Source organism: Neovison vison, chromosome 8 (assembly GCF_020171115.1).
Source record: "Neovison vison isolate M4711 chromosome 8, ASM_NN_V1, whole genome shotgun sequence".
Lineage (NCBI taxonomy): Eukaryota > Metazoa > Chordata > Mammalia > Carnivora > Mustelidae > Neogale > Neogale vison.
In genome coordinates this window covers 42,897,662-42,921,392 of record NC_058098.1, presented here as the reverse complement: position 1 = coordinate 42,921,392, position 23,731 = coordinate 42,897,662, and the positions used below count along the sequence as shown (strand labels likewise).

General features: G+C 47.3%; 1 protein-coding gene across 3 annotated transcripts in view; it reads left to right on the top strand.

Annotated features, from left to right (window-relative positions):
• The window catches only part of SNX5 (sorting nexin 5), a 29,114-nt gene extending 25,454 nt beyond the window's left edge, over positions 1-3,660 (top strand). For all 3 annotated transcript variants that reach the window (XM_044263496.1, XM_044263495.1, XM_044263494.1), the window contains 2 exons: positions 2,046-2,131; positions 3,297-3,660. In XM_044263496.1, coding sequence (XP_044119431.1) covers positions 2,046-2,131; positions 3,297-3,347 — 137 coding nt within the window. In that variant the 3' untranslated portion in view covers positions 3,348-3,660. The remainder of the gene's footprint in view (positions 1-2,045; positions 2,132-3,296) is intronic.
• Positions 3,661-23,731: the final 20,071 nt, after the last annotated feature.

Below are 23,731 nucleotides of genomic sequence, written 5' to 3'. Positions count from 1 at the left end.
ATTCCTTCCTTGTCATTATTAGAGTCATTTTTTTTTTTTTTTAAGTTTTTATTTATTTGACAGAACACATGAGCGAGCACAAGCAGGGAGAGCAGCTGAGGGAGAGGGAAAAGCAGGCTTCCCACAGAGTAGTAGGAAGCCTGATGCAGTACCATGGGATCATGACCTGAGCCGAAAGCAGATGCTTAACTGACTGAGTTAAGTTATTTTCCTGGATGTGAATGTAATTGTAGTGATACTCTGTACCTGATTCATCCCAAACTTGGGTTTCTTTGAAAAATCTGTCTCATTTTAGGACTTTGTTTTCTGAGAACATTTCCACCCCCCCCCAGGACATTATCTGATAATGTCCTGATAACCAGCAATGAGCAGTAGAGTTCCATTGTCTTGGCTCATTGTTTCCAGTACCGTAATTCCTTAACTGTAAGAGTCAGAGCTGCTCTGTACAAAAATCTTGAAAAGGGCATGCAGATATGCGCACATGGCTTTTGGATTATTTTTCAAAGGAACCTCCTTACTGGCATAGTAAAATCTTGCCCTTTGTTTAATTAGCTAATTTATAAGGAAAAGAACAAACTTAAAAAACTACTGGGTTGAAATCTTACGATATTACATAGGCCAGCATTTACTAGCTCTGACAGCTTCAGAATAGATTAAAGAAAAACCACAAGTCTTTATAGCGGTGCCAGTTTAGGCCTGTCCTTGCCTAAGGTTTGTTCCTGTATTAGATTTTATCCCCTTTATTCAAAATGTAAGTCTGGTTATACTGTATTTAAAAGTACAGTATTACGTAGAATACTGCAATGAATGGGTCTTGTCTGCCTCTGGTCCAGGTTCTTCTTGAAATTCATGACTGAACTGATAGTCAGTTGAACAAGCATAGTACAAATGAAGGTGGTGTGAACAGGCCATCAACGGGAGATGAGACAGGTTAGCGTTGAGTCCTGGTCCTGGGTGCAGGCCTAGAGGAAAGGTGAGTTTATCTTGACCTCTGCAAAGACCTATTTAGTATATCCAAGGTAATTAACCCATCATGATAATTTGTTTTCCAAGTTTTTACTTTTTAATGTTGGCTGCTTGATCTTTCTTTTGGCCAGTGCTACATTAGACCTGGTACAGGAGGGTAAGTTTGCTCCTGAGGACTGGACCCCCAGCAGAAGCTGGAGAGGATTTTGACCAAAGGAGTGATGGTCAGAACTGGGTTTATGGAAGGAATCCAGGGGAGAAAGTACTTATTGACTTACCCTAATTTCTAATGGGGCATTAATCCTGAATAGTGTTTGGTGATAGGAAACAACAGATGTAAAGGGCACATTGTATAGCTCTGTCTACAGAGACGCTGTCTGAACGTAAGTAGTAGTTTCAAAGTTTAAAAATAATTTAAAGAAATGGGTGTAGGTGCAGGTTATGTATGTGTGGCTCACCACCTCCCCAGCCTTCTTTCCATAAGTACTGGTAGCTAGAGGTTTAGGGCAAGACTGCTCATTTCGTAGATTCTCCAAGTAGTCCGTGGCATTCTCTAAATTTTGATGCTCAGTAATTGGGTGCAGTGCTCATTTTAAAGGCAATGACAGGGGCATCTGGCTGGCTCATTAGGTAAGAGCATGCGACTCGATCTCAGGGTTATAAGTTCGAGCCCCACGTTGGGTGTAGATATAACTTAAAAATAAAATCTTAGGGGTGCCTGGGTCGCTCAGTGGGTTAAAGCCTCTGCCTTCAGCTCAGGTCATGATCCCAGAGTCCTGGGATCCAGCGGCGAGTTGGGTTCCCTGCTCAGCAGAGGAGTCTGTTTCTCCCTCTCACTCCCTCTCTGCTCATGTTCTCTCTCACTCTCACTCAAAGAAATAAAATCTTTGAATACATAAAGACAAAGGCAGGCACATCACTGTATTGTCCATAAAATGTCAGGTACATGTCCCAATTTGCAGAGATAATAAAAAATAGAAAATGTGTGTATCAAAGTTTTGGAGATTATATGTTAGAATGATGTTTGGAAATTAAAGATTAAAATTGTTCAGCTTTTGTTGGTAACTTTTCTTTTATAGAACTAGTCAATTTCAAACGAAAGAGAGTGGCAGCATTTAGAAAGAATTTAATTGAAATGTCTGAACTGGAAATAAAGCATGCCAGGGTAAGTGTTTTTCCTTTAAATTAAGCCAGCTTTTTAGGCCACACCCCACCCCAGTTATTTTCCCAGCTCACCATCCCAGTATCATTGGCAGATGAGGTTTGCTTTCTGGTATTAATCTCCTGTGATATAGGTGGGAGTTACTTGTTGGATTATTTTTTCTTCTGCAAACCAAAATTCTGTAACGTATGATGAAATAGTGTTTTTGAGAAGAGCATATTAGTGTCTTAGGATATTTAATTTTTTTTGTTTAGAAAGGAAGAACTTCCTTGTATATTTAAGGTTTGTAGCTTAATTTGGTACAGAACAGGTAGAGAAAAATGGTTCTCAGTGTTGGGTATGTTTTAGAATCTCCTTAAGGAGCCTTTAAAGTGTTGCCCGGAGCAGTTGGCTCAGTTTCTGGGCATGGCTTTTCACGCAGCTCCTGGGTGCAGCTGCATGTGAGTCCGGCAGTGCTGTCTGGCCCAGGGCTACAGGATCAGCAGGGAGCCACAGTAGGAGGGAACTGCCACTGGCCAGTCAGCATTGGTTAAGCAGGAAGACTTTGAACATACGTGTGTATTTTGAGTTTCTTTATTTTGACTACACCATTTATTTACTTTTTGATTAAGTTCAAGTCTTGTTGTGTATGACCTTTTAAATTGGGGTTTTAGAGTGTCCTGTATATGTAAATCATACCCATGGTGTTCTGGGTGTTCGGAGTTTTCTCAGTTCCTTTTAAGTGAGAACTTTGTAAAGGAATTTGTGCCAGACCTTTATGAATATTCATAATTTATAACCTCACTCATAATTAATTTTTACACCTTTTTATCTGGTCTTTCCAAGGCCTTCAGTTTCAAGAACAACTCTTCTGTAGTGTTTAGTTTAGGTCACAGCAAAATTGGCAGGATTGAATTGAGAGCAGACCTGAAGTGGCAGCTGTGAGCCTCTCCAGGTGGCAGTCCCAGACCCTCAGAGGGTGAGGAACTCACCAACATGAAATTGGGGGGCACGTTGTAGCATGAGGTGCAGTTGTGATTTAATGAAGAAAAAGATAACCCAGTTTGGTTGGCTTTAAATCTCTTATGAAAAGCTTTAAGTTGGTGGGTTTGAGTCAGATTCTTACAGATACGCAGGAGGTCTGGACTCTAGAGAGATGCATTGGTCTACCTTGATTTTTGTCTTCCAGAACAATGTCTCCCTCCTGCAGAGCTGCATTGACTTGTTCAAGAACAACTGATCTGCCTTTTCTCTGAATGAAGGAGGCGAATGTGAAAGAAAGCCAGCATCACTTGCACTTAAATCATTACCACAGAAGATTTAGTACCTTTGACTTCAGTTTAAAATTATGTGAATAAATATTTTGATTTCTAAAAATCTTAACACTTAACCATGTTGGTTTAAAAATATTTCTATTGCATGCTACTTGGACATAACTAATCTTTTCCTTATGTATTTAATACCTCAGAATGGTCAGAATCTACATACTGGGTCTTCCTGTAATTTGCCTTTAGTTATTAAAGAGTGCAGGAAACGTGCCTTCTGGAACCAAGTATAAGCAATGGCCTGGTGCATGTTGTCTCATGGTTTCATGTGCCCATATCCCTACAAACCAATTAATTTAGAGTAGGTGCCACTGATGACAGAGAAGTCAGCTGCTTGTTGCAGGTACCATACACATTCCATTCCTTACTGTGATCCCCCCCGCCCTACACTCATGGTTCTTTAGTCACCTTAAGTGATTTTATTATAACAAGAACAAAAAAATTTCATTTGTCTTTATATACCCTTTGCAGCTCCATATTTTGTAGTTGGGGTATATTTGAGGGGCAAGAAATAACTTAGGGTATAAGAAATAATATGGCCTGCTTTAGAAGATGGCCTGTTCATGTTAAGATGTGAGCCCTCTTCCTGACCATGGGGGAGGGGTGTGTGTGTGTGTGTGTGTGTGTGGACTTTTTATATAAAAATGTATAATAAAATAATAAATCATGTTACCACATGGAGTGTTTTTGTGGAAAAGAAAGCTCAAGTGTGCCCTAGAGCTTCAAGGTCTCTGCCCACCGTCCTAGCCTCTGTTCAGATCTCATCTCTTGAGACTACTGATGGCCAGTGTTTTAGAAGGTCCCTATATCTGGATTTATCTGGCTTGCTCATGGGTTCAATTTGGGTTTGCACTTTTTACAGGCTTAGCATAAGTGATACAGTGTTCTCAGGCCACATAGCTCATGTTGTTGGTGATAACTCAGCATTTAATGTAGTACCTGCTAGGGGTTTCCCTGTAAAGTTGGTGTTTTTTTTGTTTTTAAAGATTTTTTTTTTATTCATTTGACAGAAAGAGGGAGCACAAGCAGAGGAAGTAGGAGTGGTAGAAGTAGGCTTCCCACTGAGCAGGGAGCTTGATGTGGGGCTCAAAATCAGAACCCTGGGATCACAACCTGAGCCAAAGGCAGACACTTAACAACTGAGCTACCCAGATGATCTACCCTGTTCTTCAATTAGCTGTAACTGGTACAAAGGTTGCAGAATATTGATGTCTGAGCACCACTGGGAGCTGTTTTTCTTCTATTAAACTGTTGCTGAAGTGCTTCCACACCCAGCCAGTTAAATGAACCCGGTACCTAAATTTCTAAATGAGCCAGACACAGAAGCTTGCTTCTCCATGTCAGATATTTAGGAAGCATAGTGCACCAAATGAATTTAAACAGTTGTAACTCCAGTCTGGTTTCCTGACCATATTTATCTCCTTAACCTGACAGCCCCACTCTATACTGTTCATAGCACAAATGTTGTGTTGTTGGGGTAGGTGACTTAGTATCCCGGAGTCACAACTGGTCTAAGGAGCTCCAGCTGCTGGCACGGCATGCTTCAAGGCTTGACTGTCTTAGTCATGACTGGGCCTGTTGGTCATTTCCAGGAAACCATGGGAATCTGTGTGCGTGAGGAGTGTTTCCAGCCTTTCCCACTGGTGTCCATCAACAGAGCCATCCCTGTCTTTGGGCTATCTTATGCTCAGTATTCCTGATGAACCAGGTCGACCGTAGAGAACATGAAGGCGAGTCAGTCCTACGCGCTACAGAACCTGTGGGTGGGGGAGCAGAGCAAAGGTGACCTATAGGTGTACCTCTGCAGGGGAAAGGCAAGCTGCAAACTAGCTGCTAAGGAACTTTGAGTGTGGAGGTGGACTTAGAACTTTCTGAAATGTTTTAAGGCCTTTGGTTGAATTGGGGTCACTTTGTAATGATCTGTAGGGGTGTCAGTAATGTGAGTGACCCCTGGTGATCCTAGGGATGTTGCATTTGCCAGGTGACAGACAAGGGAAGACCACTGTGGTCTGTAAAACCAGAACAAGCTGTGGGCCAGCTACCTCCCCACTTGGCCCACCCTCATCTTTTGGGGTGTCACCGTTTGCCTTGCCCACCTTTTGAGGTTCACTGAAAGCATGCCTAGACTCAGCCCTTTAAGAGGTGGATTTTACTTGGAAGCTCTTTCCTGCAGATAGAAAAAGGCTTTGCACCATCAGCTTTCTGCCTATAGGCGGCAGAGGCTCCCAGGGCAGCCACACGCCCCCTTGTGGGCCCTCTCCGGGTGCAGCCAAGCAGGGAAGCCTGGTAGGCCTGCAGTTGCTCAAAGGATCTTTTTTTTTTTTTAATTTGGGAGCTGGGAGCCCAACATGGGGCTCAATTCCAGGACCCTGGTATCATGACCTGAGCCGAAGACTAGCACTCAACTGGCTGAGCCACTCCTTTGACTGAAGAAGCAGGGAGAGGGAGAGGCAGGCTCCCTGCTGAGCAGGGTGCCTGGTGTGGGGCTCAATCCCAGGGTGGGAGATCTTGACCTGATCATAAAGCAGATGCTTAACTGATGCACCCAGATGCCCCTCAAAGGATCATTTTTGAGGCAGGAAGAGAAATGTCATGGGACCTGAGATTCGAAGTTCTGGGTGGGGTGTTCCCAGACCAGCAGTCCTCTCCAGGATTCAGGTGGGCCTCTGATCCCTGCTAAGCCAAAACACAATGTCTGTTGCTGAGGCTGCTCCCTCTGGAACTGGTGTCAGACAGCTGTGAGGGAATGGGAAGGGGGCTCGTTCAGAGCTGGGCCAAGTGACAAGCCTGGAAGGATGGCCAGGAGAACCCTTCCCCATCCCATGCCCTGGACACATGGCTCCCCTTGCCTAGATGGGCAGAGCAAAGGTTCCCTATCAGAAGTTGGTTTTGTCGCCATTTAAAGGGCATTTACTTTTTTTCTTTAATCTTTTTTTTTTTTTTTTAAGATTTTATTTATTTATTTGACAGAGGTCACAAGTAGGCTGAGAGGCAGGCAGAGAGAGAGGAGGAAGCAGACTCCCTGCTGAGCAGAGAGCCTGATACAGGGCTCAATCCCAGGACTCTGGGATCACAACCTGAGCCAAAGGCAGAGGCTTTAACCCACTGAGCCACCCAGGCACCCCTCTTTAATCTTTATTTCTGACTATAAAAGCAATACATACTGGGTGCCTGGGTGGCTCAGTGGGTTAAAGCCTCTGCCTTCGGCTCAGGTCATGATCCCAGGGTCCTGGGATCGAGCCCCACATCGGGCTCTCTGCTCTGTAGGGAGCCTGCTTCCTCCTCTCTCTCTGCCTGCCTCTGCCTACTTGTGATCTCTGTCAAATAAATAAATAAAATATTAAAAAAAAAATAAAAGCAATACATACTTAGCAATCCAAACTAAAAATATATATGAACTAGAGAGTAAAAGTCCTCTATTTTACACATCCCATAAAAGTCTGTTATTAGGGACTCCTGGCTGGCTCAGTTCGAAGAGTGCAACGGGGTCGTGAGTTTAAGGTCCACATTGGGTATAGAAGTTAACACATTGATAAAAAAAAAACTTCTAAAAGTTATTAAGTAGCCTTCTGATTTTCTTTTCCCCCTAGCCATATGTGTAGTGTGGTTTACAGATAGGAATTTAGGGATGCCAGAGTTGGGGTGGAGTTTGGAAGTTCCTAGCTGTTGGGTATCTCTCTGGAACGGGTCTCCATGGCCCTGTCTCCTGAACATCTCTTTGGCATCTTGTGCTTCCACTGCCCATCCCCCCACTCCCCAACCCTCTGTCAGCCAACATCCCCCCTTCCTGCAAGGTTTCATGAAACTGAAGTCTGTTATCATTAAAACCCTTGGGAGGGTTTTAATATTAATTGACTCACTTTTTTTTTTAAGATTTTATTTATTTATTTGGCAGATCCCAAGTAGGCAGAGAGCAGGCAGAAGTGGGGGGGGGGGCGGAAAGCAGGCTCCCTGCTGATCAGAGAGCCCAATGTGGGGCTCCATCTCAGGATCCTGAGATCATGACCTGAGCCAAAGGCAGAGGCTTAACCCACTGAGCCAAATCCCCCACTGACTCGCGCTTTTATGAGTTACAAAACTCCTTTAAAGCTTGTTAAACTGTGGGACCTGTAATACTCAAAACATTGAGGAAAAGGAGATCCCTCATCCCAGCCCACAGCCATTTTTCTAACGGTTTTGCCTTCCGGCCCTTGCATTAATTCATTGGGAGCACCCTCAGCCACCGAGGGATTTTTTTAGCCTCAATCAGCTGGGAAGGATCTGGGCCCTCCAGGCATGGGATTCCTCCTGAACCTTGCCGCAGGGATTACGTGGCGGGGTGGTGGCTGGTGGGCTGCTCCTGTTTCAGGAACCGTCTGTTACTGGTCGTCTTTTTCTAGCCGCCACGTTGCAGATCTCTCCTGTCACTTTAGAGTTGTTTGCAGATGGAACGGAGGAGATTGTTTGTCCTTCCTTTGCCATGTCCCCTCCACATGGCAAAGCCACAGAAGGAACTTTACATGCCCTGGGTGATGAAACCAAGACAAGGCAAGATTCCAGAATAGCGAATAGAAACTGCTGCTGGGGATGACCCTGATTCCAACCTGATACACACAGTCATTCTTGGCATAGTTGAAAGCTGCAGCTTCCCATTGCCTTGTCCTGCCAGCGTAAGGGAGGTTTCTTCAGAGCGGTTTGCTCAGTGTGGAAACTTCAAGCCAGAGGCGGCCTTCCAGATTCCAGCTGGCTCCAGCTGTGGCTCTCAGGGCCTCTGCTCCTCGGAGCTGCTGACTGTATCACACAAGCCTGTAATTCAGTTGTGCTGGGAGGCAGGTGGGCGAGCCTGTGTTTAGGGGCTGAAAAACAGGCAGGAGGAGGCGGAAGGATACAGGGAAAGGACCCTCAGGGGAGCAGAGGAGAAGGAGCCAGGGACTGTGTGCAGATAGGCGATGAATAAAGCCCCACTCCTTCCTTCCTTCCGTGAAGCTGATCTTGGCCTGCTCAGCGAATGCCCCAGAAGACAGGAAATCCCGTCTGGGCGGTCGTGAGGGAAACGCTGGAAACACCCTGGGTCCCCATGGGGCCTGCTCAGAGTGTTTTTCTTAAGTCTGGTTTGTGTCTATAGTGCTTTGGATCCCTCTTGCACTGTCTGTTAAAGCTCTGCTCCCACTAGGAGGAGCAGGGGACACAGAGCTGGCCAGATGGGACTTGCCTCAGAGTTGGGGACAGGAGGTGGAGATGCCCTGTGGTGGGCTGCAAGGGTCCTTGTGGGGGAAGGGGGTGGGGGTGCAGGTCTGGGACAGGCAGCCTAGCTCCATCCCAGATAAGCCCCTCCACCTACCTTCACCCCTTAACGCTTCATTTTAAAACCCAAGTCTGATTGTGACCCTTCTCTACCTTCCATGACTCTCCATTTGATATAACAGAAAAGCCCAAGTCCTTGCCTGATTTACTGCCCTTGCCTGGTGGAGGTGTTTTCCAAAGCTGTCTAAGATGATAGATATTTCTAATCCCATGTTTGTGTAATGTGACCTTGTGGCTTCCTTGTCACAGGAAGTGAATCTCCTCTCCCTGCCCCCTTGAATCTGAGCTGGCTTTAATGATACATGTGCAAGCCATAGAATGGGACAGAAGTGATGTGGGGGAGGTACCTTCCCAGTATAGACCAGAGGAAGAAGCCTCGATTTTTAGATTACTGTTGTTTGCCTGGAGCCTCTCTCTGTCTCTGCCTCTCTACTGCTATGCTGGGAGAAGCTAAGCCTCATTTGGGAGAGGCCCTGTGTCCCAGCTAACCCCAGCCTTCCAGTCACCCCAGCCCAGAAACCAGACAGGTTTCTAGAATTCTCTAGATCAGCAGTGTCCCATAGAACTTCCGTGTGTGATGGAAATGTTCCCTGTCTGTGCTGTCCAATACAGTGGCCATTAGCACATGTTAGCTAAGTTGTAGAGAGAACACAGAAAACCCTGTTCAGTTTGAATTTGAGTTAAATAGTAAATACTTCTGTAGTATAAGTATGTCCCATGAACCATCTGGGATATATTTACATTAAGAACAATTACTCATTGTGTACCTGAAATCCAAATTTTCTGAGCATCCTGCATGTTTACTGGCTAAGTCTGGCACCTGCAACGTGGCTAGTGCCCCTGAGGAAGCGACTTTGACATTTTGTTTAATTTTTAATTTGATTTGCCACATGTGCCTGGTGACTACTGCACTGGACAGAGCACTCTAGAAAATTCCAGATCCAGTCACTCCTGTCACCCCAAGACAGTCACATCTCCCCAGCTGAAGCCCCAGACTTTGTGTAACCACTAAACCCTGTCTCAAAGCATGACATGGTGGTTGTTTCCAAGCAATGACATTGTGGTGGTTTGTTAGCCCTGAACACCCTGTTCAGTTCCTGATTCACTTTACCTTACTCTATGTAAAAAAATGTTCACAAACCTCTCCATCTTGGCTCTATACATGCAGCTTGTTTTCTATCTATTTCTGTTCAACCATAGGCTCAAGGACGGTAGGCAGAGCTCTTCACCTTTCCTGTTTTCTGGTGTGCCCCAGGTCCAGAGAAGAGTGCCCTTCACACAGTGGTTACTTAGTCGATATTTGTGGAATGAGTGAATGAATGTTAAGTGGATGAGGGGGTGACCTCTTTCCAGACCCGTCAGGCATGGCTATGCTGTTCACTGTTCCTAGATTCCCTATGAAGGGTATTCATTCAACAAACACTCCATGCCAGGTACCGTCCCAAGACCTGGGGATACAGAAGTGGCCATGATGGGTGACGATCCTGTCCTCAAGCAGTCTCTCCTCTGAGAGGGCGAGGTTCCAGGAGGGCGACCCTCAAATCGCTCAGTGTTTCACTTGGTGTTGGTGACATGAATGCAGACATCATAGCTACTTTCCCAGGCATGGTCTTGTCTCAGCCTCTCACTGTGGAAAATTTTTTAAAATTCTGGTGCCTAGGCCAGCCTTCCTAGTTTCCGATTTCCAGCCCAAATGCTGGCAGTTTACAAAACTTACCTGGTGGTTCTGAAGTATAGGCAGGATTAGAACCACTGGTTTAGGGGCGCCTGGGTGGCTCAGTCCGTTAAGAATCCGACTCCATCTAAGCTCAGGTCTTAATCTCAGGGTCATGAGTTCAAGCCCAATATGGAGGTAGAGCCTACTTAAAAAAAAAAAAAAAAAAAAAAAAGAACCACTTGTTTACATGAATCCTGGTTATTGCCTGTGAGCCAGCTCCACTTTACAGATGAGGACAGTGAGACTCCTAGGCTCTGCCACGTACCCAGAGGAGGTAAAGGGGGAGAAATGGTGCATCTGGGAGTCCCTGGGTCCTCCCGCTACAGTGAGGGGACAGGGTTTGACCAGGTCTGACCAGAAGGCAGAGGCCTGGGGGTTGGGCCCCAACGTCTTGGGAGGGGCCCTCTATCCCGCAGGAGGCCAATAACCACCTCCCGCAGGGCCCAGCCTCCCTCCATCTGGGCCCTCACCCATAGCTAATCAGGCTAATGAGAGGCTCTCTGGCCCCACCCACTCCCTCTCTGTAATTTGCTCTCCACCCTTCTTTCTAATTTTATTGCCTCCTCAGCAGTTTCCCAGGACCTGGGGACTCGGTTTAAAGCGGGAGGACCCTCCCTTGCTTAATGAAAGGGGCTGCTTTCCTGCAGCTGGCTGCCTGTCCTGGGGGCAGGGGCGGGGTGGACAGCACCAGAAGGGACAGCAGCTCTAGAACCCTACAGGGGTGGCACAATCTAGTGGCAAGTGTTTCAGAGTAGAGGGCAACAACCCCTTCTGTCCACCAAGTGATGCTCAGAGTAGTCTTTCAGACATCTTTATAGAAACTTCACAGAGGGGCGCCTGGGTGGCTGAGTGGGTTAAAGCCTCTGCCCTCAGCTCCGGTCATGATCCCAGGGTCCTGGGAGAGCCCCACATGGGCTCTCTGCTCAGCGGGGAGCCTGCTTCCCCCTCTCTCTCTGCCTGCCTTTCTGCCTACTTGTGATCTCTGTTCTGCCTCTGTCAAATGAATAAAAATCTTATAAAAAAAAGAAAGAAAGAAAGAAAGAAAAAAGAGACTTCACAGAATATGCCGAGAGAGCAGGCTCCTCCCCTCCCCTCCCTGCATCAGGGGAGAAGCAGCTGGGGCACCTGGGCCCCACCATTCGCCTCTGCCTCCGGGGTTGTACCCTCTCCAGTGTGTGGGCTTTGTGTTGGGGTTTAACTTCTCTTGCTCTCCTCTGGGTCTTGTTTCCCGACGGAACCAGGGCTCCCACGGGAAAGGATTTGGTGGCGTTTTGGAATCACCAAGCGGTGACTGTGGGCACACTCCTTTTGGCATTCCTAAATGGGAGATCTTTACTCTGAGCACAAGAAGGAGGGTCTCTTTGGTGAAGTTTTTGGCTCCTATGCCAGCATCTAAGAGATATTTGGAATATTGGTCCTCTCTGTGATAAAGATGAGAATTCAGATCATTTTGAGGGACTGTGAGGCCAAAAGTGTGGGGAGTCCACGCAAAAAGCCTTCTAAGCACAGGGCTGGGCATGCACACAGTCAGTGCTTAATAAATGTGACTGTTGTCATAGGATTGGTCCCTGCTTCTCTCTGGACTGTGGGCTGTGCAGAATGTGCTCAGGTAGACTCCAAGTCAGTGGTGTTTATTCCATGGATTTGGAGCCATTTACCTGGGGGCTAATTCTAGGAATTCCATCTCTGCCCAAGAAGCGTTCCCAGAGGATAACCAGAGGCAACAGGTCATGACTTCCTATGGCTGGGCAGGCAGCTCCCGCAGCAGCCGGGACCCTGCTCTTCTTGTCCGCCGATGCCCGGCAAGCTTGGACAATGCGCTGCTACCCAGCCTGATCACCTGCCGGAGTCCTCCAGGCCAAGCCCGACCTTCCCTGCAGAAAGACCCCCTGGGAGCCATTCTTTGATTCATCCTCGGGTTTATCAGTTTTCCTCCAGGGCCCTGGTCACTGAGGCCACCTCAGCTGTTCCTGCACAAGCAGACCGGGCCTACATCAGGTCCCAACTCTCTGTCCCCGGGCACGCTGCCTGCAGCACCCAGCAGTGACCTTTACCTGGCAGAGCTGGAGCTGGTGGGTCCTTGCCCTGCCTGTCGGTGGGATGAATTGGAGCTGGATTCCCACGGCTCCTCACGCCCTGCCAGGACTTCTGGGGCTACCTCCCAAGCCTCGGCTGGGAGGAAGAGAGAGGCTCAGAGCGGGGTCTCCTGACCGGGAGTCTGGGGGAGCCCCAGGTGGTAGCTGGAGTTACCTCTGTCTGGTGATCGCAGGGAGCTCCAGGCAAGATGGGCCTCAGAATATTCCTTATGCAAGCCGCTCAACGTCTGGCTTCTCATCTGAGAAATAGGGGTGAGAGCATCTCCGACCGGCAGACTGAGGGAAAGGGGGAACCAAACAGAGGGCCCTTTTACAAGCTAAAGGGATTGTTCAAATACAAGGACCACTATGATTCAGGGGAGTTGAGGGCCCAGAGCAAGGCTGGCAGGTGCAGGGAGGCCCAGAGTGGTGGTCCGTGCCCAGCCCTATAGGAATCACCAGGGTATGAGATGAGCTTCTTTGTTCATTCCAGGAGCAGCTGAGCCAGTACCCATGCTGGGCACTAGGGCTAGAAAATGGACTCTATCTTTCCTCTCACGGAACTTAGATTCTGCGGGGAACGTTGGGGCAGGAAAGACGATAAACAAACAGGCCAATGTAAGAGGCAAAGTGATGCAAGCTATCACAACATGTTGTCCATCAGGGAGAGTGAATGGGACCTCACTGAGCAGAGACCTCAGGGGCACGTTGCAGACCAATCCATGGATACTGGGGGGAAGAGGATTCCAGGCTGAAGAAAGAGCAAGGGTGAAGTAGGGACATTTCCAGTGTGCTCTCAGCTATTGGTACATAACAAACTAGCCTAGGGCTTAGAATAGCCCTGTGTATTTTGAATGGGTGGGCCCAGCTGGGCAGTTCTGGGCTGGGCTGGGCTCCCTTGGTTGTCTGAGGTCAGGTTTAGAATGGCCCCCGCTGGGACGACTCTCCTCTGCTCCATTGTGATCTCCTGACTCCAGGCGGGCTAGACCAGGCTTGTGCTCTCAGCAGGCAGGCAAGCTCCTGGCAGTTTTCACTTGCTCTCCCTGGAGCTTGCCCAAGAGAAGAGGGTGCATGAGTGGGTCCAGTCTCCAGGAGGGGCAGAGAAGTTGGGAGATATTTACCTTTTTTATTACAAACAATCAGAACACACTTATGGGATAATGGCTGGCTGCCAGTTCTGTCTATTTTATTATTATTTTTTTAAGATTTTATTTATTTATTCATGAGAGACAGAGAGGCAGAGGGAGAAGCAGTTTCCCCACTGAGCGGGGAGCCTGATGCGGGGCTCGACCCTGAGATCACGACCCGAGCTGAAGGCATTCGCCTAACCATCTGAGCAACCAGGTTAGATGGATCTAGGAGTGGCAGGGAATGGGCTGCCATTGAGGGTTGGAGAAGGAGAGTGGTCCGTGTGTGACCAACAACAGGTGTCCAGGATCGGGCAGGCAGCTGGTGTGGGAAGGACCTGGAATTTTGGACAGAGACAATGGGAGTGCAGGGATTGGGGTTAACCCATGTGAGGGGAGCACAATTGGGGTGGTTGGTGGAGGACATGAGAGCTCCCAGCAAACCCTTTGAGGGCCATGAGGTCAACAAAGGGGAGTGTTGTTCCAGGTGGCCCTAAAAAGGCAGAAGTAGGTGTAAGAGAGACAGGGAGACAGGATTGGACTGGATCCTGAAGAGTTCTGATCACCAGCAAGTCCTCAGGATGGATGAGCCCCCTGGTTGGTGGCAGGGGTGGGGAGGTGGGGGGGAGGGGATGTTGGGGGAAGGGGAGGTGGGGCTGGATGGGGATGTGTGCTGGGCTTTGTGTACCAGCTGCCATCTCTCTTTTGGGTGATGTGCCTCCCCCACCCTGAGTAAACCTCCTCACCCCAAATTTTCCAGTGGGCCACTGCAGAGAGATCCCTGATGACCTCGACCAGTCTCTTTGTCCATGTGCCAGGCACTGTGCTGCTGTGGGGCAGTCAAGAGTTTGTGCCTTGTCACACGCCAGTGTGGCCAGTGCCAGATGAGAAGCCAGCCCAGGGATTGGGGGTTCAGGGAAGCCTTCCTGTGGGAAGGGACTGAGATTTCCATGGCTTGGAGTTGTTATCTGGACAAATTTTTTTTTTAATTAGAAGTGTGGGTTTTTTTGTTTTTGTTTTTGTTTTTTAAGATTTATTCATTTGACAGAGAGAGATACAGCAAGAGAGGGAGTGGGAGAGGGAGAAGCAGGCTTCCCATGGAGCAGGGAACACGATTTTGATCCTAGGACCCTGAGATCATGGCCTAAGCTGAAGACAGAAGCTTAACCAACTGAGCCACCCAGGCGCCCAGATTGGGCAATTTGGGTGGGAGGCAGGGGCAAGCATTCCCAGCCAAAGTGACAAAAGTAGGTCTGACCGCTCCATTCTGCAGGGCTGTGGAGAGAGGAAGTAGAAGCCAGGACCCTGGGGCTCTCCTCGCTCCCTGCCCCTCACTCCTTGTGTGGCCAAAGAAAGTTGCACCCCCTCCACGGGCCTTGGCTTACTCTTCTGTCAAGTGCTCTGATGGACCTCACGAGTGAATAGGCATCAAAATCACAAGGGAAGGCACTAACAATGCACGTTCCTGGGCTTCCTCCCTGAGTGTCTCAAAGGATGGATGTGCCTGCTTCCCTAGCCCCCTGGAGGCTTCTGATGAAAGCCTTGCACCCCCACACTTTGAGAAGCTCCACCCGACCCACCGAGATTGCCCACTGGCCCTTTGGACCTGGGATCCACCAAGCACCCTGCTGCACCTGGTGCCCTGTTTACCCAGAACCTCCCAGGCACTTGTCAGAGACTACAGGTGGCCCCTTGGGGCTGCACCTTTGCCAAACACAAGTCACTGAACCCCTGGCACGGCTCCCCATCCTGGAGGCCTGATTTCGAGTCCACCTGCATCCTGGAGCATCAGCTGAAAGGCTCCGAGGACCTTGGGAAGAGAGGGAAGGGGAGCTCAGGGGCCTGGGGAGTTTCTGGAAGCTTCCTCCATGGGACCTTCTCTAGGCCTCCTTCTCTCTGCGGCCTCAGCCACTGGGCCTCGTGCTGCTCCTCACCTTTGTCAATATTGATTTCTTCCGCAGTCTCCAACAGCCCAGTATCTGTTTAAAGGGCAGGAGCAGACGTGGCTGACCTTGTACTGTGCATTTCTTCCCGGCGTTTCTGTCGGGCTGCCTGGTCCTCAGCACGTTCTGCTCACCGGGGGCTCCAGGCCTGAGGAGAGCTTTCTCACATCACCCTTGACTCCCACTTCCCCTTGGAGACCCCCAGAACCCATCCTCTGGCTCCATACACATGTGTCTGCACAATGGGCCTAGAACTCAGAACATTCTAAATGTTCCCCAAATCTCCTGGTGGCAGCATGGCTCCAGATTGGAGTCTGAACAAGCCCTGGGAGAGTTCCTGGGGATGAAAGGCTGTGTGGTTTGAGACAGATGCAAACATCATTTTCTGTGAAATCAGGACTCAGCGTTGGCTGAGGCTCCCTGAACGTTTATTTTTTCCAAATCTGTTCAGAAGAGATCCTTCCCCACCCCCACCCCCAAAGATTTTATTTATTTATTTGACAGCGAGAGAGGGAAAACAAGCAGGGGAAGTGGGAGGAGCAGGCTTCCCACCAAGAGGGGAGCCCTATGCGGGCTCCATCCCAGGACCCTGGGATTATGACCTGAGCAGAAGGCAGACGCTTAACAACTGAGCCACCCAGGTGACCCCAGATGAGATCTTCTAATTTTTGTCTCCTTTGAACCTCAAAGGCATGTTTCAGAGAGATCCTCCCCACTCCCTGATTTTGAAATACTGTTGGCCCTTGAACAAGGTGGCAGATCCGTAGCTCCAATCCCTGTGCAGTCAAAAACCACATATAACGTTTGGGTGCCCCCCCAAATTTAACCACTCATAGCTTACCTTCGACCGGAAGCCTTATCAATATCATGCGTAGTCAATTAACACACATCTTTAGGTTATATGTATTATATACTGTATTCCTTTTGTTTTTTAAAAAGTTTTTACTTACTTATTTATTTGTCGGTGGGGGCAGGCAGAGAGAGAAGCAGGCTCCCCACTGAGCAAGGAGCCTCATGTGGGACTTAATCCCAGGGCCCATGGGATCATGACCTGAGCCGAAGGCAGACACTTAACTAACCGAGCTATCAAGGTGTCCCTATATACTGTATTCTTGCAATAAAGTAAGCTAGAAGAAAGATGTTATTAAGAAAATCGTTTTAAGGAAGAGAAAATACATTTCAGTTCTGTACTGTATTTATTGACAAAAATCCAAGTTTCCAGGGTGCCAGTCTTATAAAACCATAGCATGGTAATTAAAACCAGGACGTTGACCTTGGTTTTAACATCTTTTTTTTTTTTTTTAAGATTTTTATTTATTTATTTGGCAGACAGAGATCACAAGTAGGCAGAGAGGCAGGCAGAGAGAAGAGGAAGCGGGCTCCCTGCTGAGCAGAGAGCCAGATGAGGGACTTGATCCCAGGACCCTGAGATCATGACCTGAGCCGAAGGCAGAGGCTTAACCCACTGAGCCACCCAGGTGCCCCTTGGTATTAACATCTTAATCAAACTAAAGCCCCTGTAAGAACCTCCCATGATTTTGCACTAATGTCCTTCTTTTGCTCAGGAAAGGCTTCAGGATCCCATGTTGACATTTACTTTTTTTTTCGTCTCTGGTGTGCTGTTGTCTGCAAGGTCATCCTTGTCTTTTAGGACCTGATCCCACGGAGACTGACTGCGCAGTTACTTTGCTGATGGCCCCTCAGTGCAGGCCTGTCTGGGGCTTCTCAGGGTTGGGTGGAGGTCATGCATGGCAGGCAAGGGCCTTGTGCAGCTCCAGGCACCATGCTGAGGGGTCATGGTATTGACGCAGAGTCATGACCTTGACATGTCTTCCTTCTGCACTGAAGGCCTGGATCTGTGGTCGGGTGGTCTCTGAGGGGCTTTTTTTCTTCTGCAGGATTATACCTTGTCACTCCCTGACTAGTTAATAAACTGGGAGAGATGCCTTGAGACCACACAAATCCCTTTTCTTCTCAAACCTTCCACAGATTCTAGCATCTCTCTGCAGATCTGGTTCGTGGCAGGTGTCTGTTTGCCCAGTGCTGATGTTCCCTTAATTCTTTCCTTCCTTCCACATTTATTCACTGAATTTCCATTGCGAGAAAGGCCCGCACTTCTGCTCCATCGATGTATTTAATCAAGTAGTTATTTATATCAGGGTAGACTCATGGATATTTTATTCTGTGGGTTATACTATAATACCATCATTATTTATTTTATTGTTCGGAGGATTCTAACCCAAGCTGCTCAGAGCTCTTGTGTTCTTTCAACAGGCCCTCCTTTTTATGGGTTCACATGAAGTTCCAGAATTTGCTGTTGGCTTCACTCAGCTAACTGTTAGATATCCTTTTTTTTTTTTTTAAAAAGACTTATTTATTTGAGAGTGAGTGGGGAGTGGGGGGAGGGACAGGAGGAGAGGGAGAGAGAATCTTTTAAGCAGACTGCACACTGATGGCCTAGATCTGTGGCCAAGGGGCCCCTGACAACAAGGGCTCCGCTTGGGGCTTGGGGGCCCTGCTTGGGGCTCGATCTCAACCCTGAGAGCACGACCTGAGCCGAAACCAAGAGTCTGGTGCTTAACTGACCGCGCAACTCGGGCACCCAGAGTAGGTACTGTTGTGTTTCTGCATAGATCATGATCTACTGTGGTCACAGAGTATATCTTCTGTGTGATATCAATTATGGCCCGATTGTGCTCAAAGCCTACTCCTTAGCTGACTGGTGTGTTGGCAGACCTGGCTCTTTGGAAGAAATTCCCAACATTTGGAGTTTGGATGTTGTGGTGGTTGTGTTGGGAGCTGGTAACACCAGGTAGGACCCAGTCAGCTCCACGTCTACTGTTTTCTACAACTTATGTTCCTTCTCCGTTAGTGTCTGTTCAGTGAAAACCTAGAGTTCAAAAACCCCAGAATTCCCAACTCATATTAGCCTCTTTGCCTGGCATACAGAATGGCGCCAAGATTTCATGATGATAAAACCTTGACCCTTGTCCAAGAGTGTCACCTAATCTTACCTACTGAGAAAGCTGGGAAGTTTCTTAGTTTGGGTTCTTCCATAAGCTGACCTTGTTATAAGGATTCAAGTGCAAGTATTTACTTTGGGACAGGATCTCAGTGGGGGATGGGGAAGTGAGACAGGGAGTTGAGGGCAGCCTCATTGTATTATCAAGCACATTATCACTCTGTGCCCCTGGAGCTCAATCCTGCTGGATAACCTGGAGGGAGAAAATAGAGACCGCGTATATAAGAGTTCTCCTGTCCCTCATGAGCTGGGGTATTTATAAACCCACTCCTGTTAGTTTTTGGTTGAGGGTTCCTCCTGGGCTTGTTAATTCTCTAGCACTTTAAAAAAATATATATTTTACTTATTTATTTATTTGACAGAGAGAGAGAGAGATCACAAGTAGGCAGAGAGGCAGGCAGAGAGACGGGGAAAGCAGGCTCCCTGCTTAGCAGGGAGCAGGATGCAATGCGGGGCTCAATCCCAGGACACGGAGACAAAGACCTGAGCTGAAGGCAGAGGCTTAACCCACTGAGCCATCCAGGTGCCCAATTCTCTAGCACTTTTAAGCATGCAGGCAAGATTGGGCTCTTGCTACTAGAGAAAGTCCTCCCCGAAGTTGTGCTTGGAGGTGGTAAGGGTCTTCTACGGGACACAGGTAAGGCACCAACAGCACCCACGACAAGCATATCCCCATTTTGCAGATAAAGAAACAGGTTCTCAGAAATGGTACTGAGTGCCACGATTCGGGTAAGGATTGCAGTAAGTGGTTCTAAGTCTCCCTCCCACCCTGAAGTCTTCCCTCTTTGCCTTTGCTTCTCATGGCACCTTCCTCCTCCGCCACCTGCTCACTTGCCACAAGGAGGGCTGGCTCGGAAATGGGTGCATATTTGCACAACGTCACCTCCCATCAGAATGAGTGATGGTTGGGCCTAATGTCTTGGTAATTATACATTTATTGTTTGACTTGGAGGGGGACACGTCCCGTACTATTTCAGGAAGCTCAAGTTATGTCAACCCACCAAGAAGCTGTGTGAAAAGATTAGGCAAATAGACGGAAGAAATTCCTGGCTTTTTGTTTGCTTGGACCGCTGGGCAGACCCAGAACGCTTTTAATCTCTAGTCCCAGGTTCCTCTGACACCTCCAGGACCTGCAATTTCCCAGAACTGGGATCACTGGGGTGTGTCCCAGCTTCTCACCGGTCACCACCCCCGCATCCCGCACGGCCTCCCCTCGCCTCCACCTCCTGGATCTACTTCTTGGTTCTTCCTCTGACTCCCTGACCCTCCGTATATCCCCAGCCTGTACTCCTGGTGAACTTTTGCACCTAGGCCATCCTTAGGAGTCCAGAGAGGGACATCTGGGCCAGGGGACCTGGGCTCTGCCAACAGATACACGTGTGGAGCCCCAGCCTCCATTTCCTGAGGGAGGAATCGGTGTGTTGAAGGGGAAATTACCCTTCCCCAGCCCACCTCCTAGGAATGCCTGGAACATCAAAGCCGACGAGGTTGCAAACGGATTGTTACCACCCAGGGCCTGGCTGACTTCCTGGGTTTGAGGCTTTAAGAGACCTATAAACAGACAATAAGCGTATAAAAAGAAGCTATGCCTCACGGCTATCCAGGAACATGGTGAATTAAAACAAGATGTCAGGGGTGGGGGGCGGGTGTCCAGCCAGCAAGCTGACACTAGGTATTACGGGCATATTTCGTTTTATTGTGCTTTGCTTTATGACACTTTGGAGACAGTGTATTTTTTTTTTTTTTTTTAAACCAGTGGAAGGTCTGCGGCAACCCTGAGTGGAGCAAGTCTGTTGGCACCATTTTCTGACAGCATTTGCTCCCTTGGTGTCTCTGTAATACATTGGGTAATTCTAGCTGTATTTTGAACTTTTTCATTATTATATTTGTTATGGTGATCTGTGATCAGTGGTTATGACTGAAAGCTCAGATGATGGTTTGCATTTTTAATTTTATTTTATTATTTTTTTCTTAAAGATTTTGTCTATTTACTTGACAGAGACACCGTGAGAGAAGGAACACAAGCGGGGGTTGGGAGGGTGGGAGAGGGAGAAGCAGGCTTCCCACTGAACAGGGAGCCCGATACGGGGCTAGATCCTAGGACTGCAGGACCATGACCTGAGCCAAAGGCAGACACTTAAATGATTGGGCCACCCAGGCACCCCAAATGTTGACATTTTTTTAAAATTTCATTTTAAATTCCAATATAGTTAACATACGGTATTATGTTCATTACAGGTGTTTAATACAGTGATTTAACACTTCATACATCACCGTGTACTCATCACAAGTGGACTCCTCAATCCCCATCACCTATTTTACCCATATGGCCCATCCAACTCCCCGACGGTTAGCATTTTTTAGCAATAAAATATTATTTTTTTTAAATATTTTATTTATTTATTTGACAGAGAGAGAGAGATCAAGTAGGCAGAGAGACAGGCAGAGAGAGAGGGGGAAGCAGGCTCCCTGCTGAGCAGAGAGCTCCATGCGGGGCTCGATCCCAGTACCCTGGGATCATGACCTGAGCCGAAGAGAGAGGCTTTAAACCACTGAGCCACCCAGGCGCCCCAGCAATAAAATATTTTAAAAATTAAACTAGGTACATTGTTTTTTTAGACATAACGCTATTGCACACTTCAGAGACTATGGAATATTGTAAACATAACTTTTATATGTATTGGGAAACCAAAAAATTCATTTGACTCACTCCACTGCAGCGATCTGGAACTGAACCAGTAATACCTTTGAGATATGCCCATATGATTAAAAAAAAAAAAAAGTTCATATCCAAAACCCAGAGAATCACTTCTTCAAATTTACAGCAGAGAGACCCTTGCACACAAGCATAAGGACATAGGTATGTGTGAGGCTGTTCACTAAAGCAGTGTTTCTCAACCATCTGTAGGCTTTTTATTTCCAATCAGTTGCAAACATGTACATTTTTTATTTTATAATAAGAATGAATTACTAGAGGATGAAATTCTAAAATTCAATTCTTACAAAATACAAGCCTGCGATTTTTATTGTGGGATTCAACACAAAATCACTCTGTCAAAAAAAAGTTTCTCAGTGCGTGGGGGTTCCTCGGTGGCTCAGTCGGTTAAGAATCTACCTTCGGTTCGGGTCATGATCCCGGTATCCCGGGATCGAGTCCCGCATTGGGCTCCCTGATCATTTGGCGTTTGTTTCTTTCTCTCTCTCCCTCTGCTGCACCCCGCTGCTTGTGTGGTCTCTCTTTCTGTCAAATAAATAAATACAATCTTTAAAAAAAGTAGTTTCTTGGGGCACCTGGGTGGTTCAGTGGGTTAAAGCCTCTGCCTTCGGCTCAGGTCATGATCCCAGGGTCATGGGATGGAGCCCCGAGTCAGGCTCTCTGCTCAGTGGGGAGCCTGCTTCCCTTCCTCTCTCTCTGCCTGTCTCTGTGCCTACTTGTGATCTCTGTCAAATAAATAAATAAAATCTTAAAAAAAATAGTTTCTCAGTGCTTACCCTCAGTTTCTGTTTGTATCCCATCAGAGACTGCTAATAAACAGCTCATGGGTCAGCACCAGGTGCTGGACCACAGCCTTTGGGTAGGGCTGCTCTGCTGTATTGCTTGCAAAACAGACAAAATCAGAAAGAACATAAATATTTATCAATGCATAACCATTTGATATCCATACAATAAAATCTGTGTAATAGTAAAATATAAAGACATGAGACCTGTCACAGAAAGGTAGCTGACACACATTATTGAGTGAGAAAAGACAACAACACTCTGTATTTTCTATAGGTACATAAATATGAATGAAAATACATAGAAAGGGACTGGAAATGCCTGCCTCTGATATTGGGAATGGTGCATACAGGAGGAATCTTTTGTAATGTTTTAATTTTTTAAAAAACATTTTATTTGAGTGCCTGGGTGGCTCAGTGGGTTTAGCCTCTGCCTTTGGCTCAGGTCATGATCTCAAGGTTCTGGGATCGAGTTCCGAGTCTGGCTCTCTGCTCAGCAGGGAGCCTGCTTCCCCTCTCTCTCTCTGCCTGTCTCTCTGCCTACTTGTGATCTCTCTCTCTCTCTGTCAAATAAAGAAATAAAATCTTTTTAGTGGGTATTATAGAGGGCACAGCTTGCATGGAGCACTGGGTGTGGTGAAAAAATAATGAATACTGTTTTTCTGAAAATAAATAAATTGGAAAAAAAAATAAAAAAATAAAAAAGCAAAAGAAAAAAAAGAAATAAAATCTTTTTAAAAAAAGAGTTTATTTATTTGATGGAGAAAGAAACAGTGAGAGAGGGAACAGAAGCAGGGGGAGTGGGAGAGGGAGAAGCGGGCTTCCCATGGAGCAAGGAACCCAATGAAGGGCTTGATCCCAGGACCCTGATCATGACCCGAGCCAAAGGCAGACACTAAACGTCTGAGCCACACAGGCACCACCCCTGTAATGTTTTAATTTTTATGAAAATAATGCATTTAAGTATTACTTGCATAATTAAAACAAATTTAACATCTAGGCAAAGTTGATCTAAGGCAAGAGAAAGCCTCTACCCACCCCTCAAAGGTACACTGGAACCAAAGATTCTGAACTCTTCCCTACCTCCTGGGAGAGGAACACACCACCTGCTCTCCTCTGCAGGTACAATATGGATTGAATAGTAAGTATCAAGAGCAAACTCACATAAAAAGGATGGCACCCTGGCCCCAGCGGTAGCCTGAGAGGTTTGGGGGAGGGACTGGTTGGTTGGTTGCGTGTGAGCCCCTTGTGAGGTGGCTAGAAGCAGAAGAAAGAATTTGGATTTTAGATTCAAATATAACACAGAACTCTAACATCTGACTTCTGAGCTGGGGGTAGATTGAGCAGAGGTATTCTGTCTTGGCTCCCTCCTGAATTTTGGCTCAAGTGACAGTAAAGGGAGACAAAATTTAACAAAGATGGAGAGAATGGAGCCGGAAGACTAATGGAGGAGTTGTTGATGTACTTAGCAGACCGGAGGCAGTGGGGAAGTGGAAAGTTCCATGACTTACACCACAGAGCCCCCAAACGTCTCTTTCATTTTCTTCTCTCCGGGTTCTTTGAGCTGTGACATTTTGTGATGATTTACCTTTATATGAATCTTTCAATACAGAAAAATCACTTCCATTCTCGTA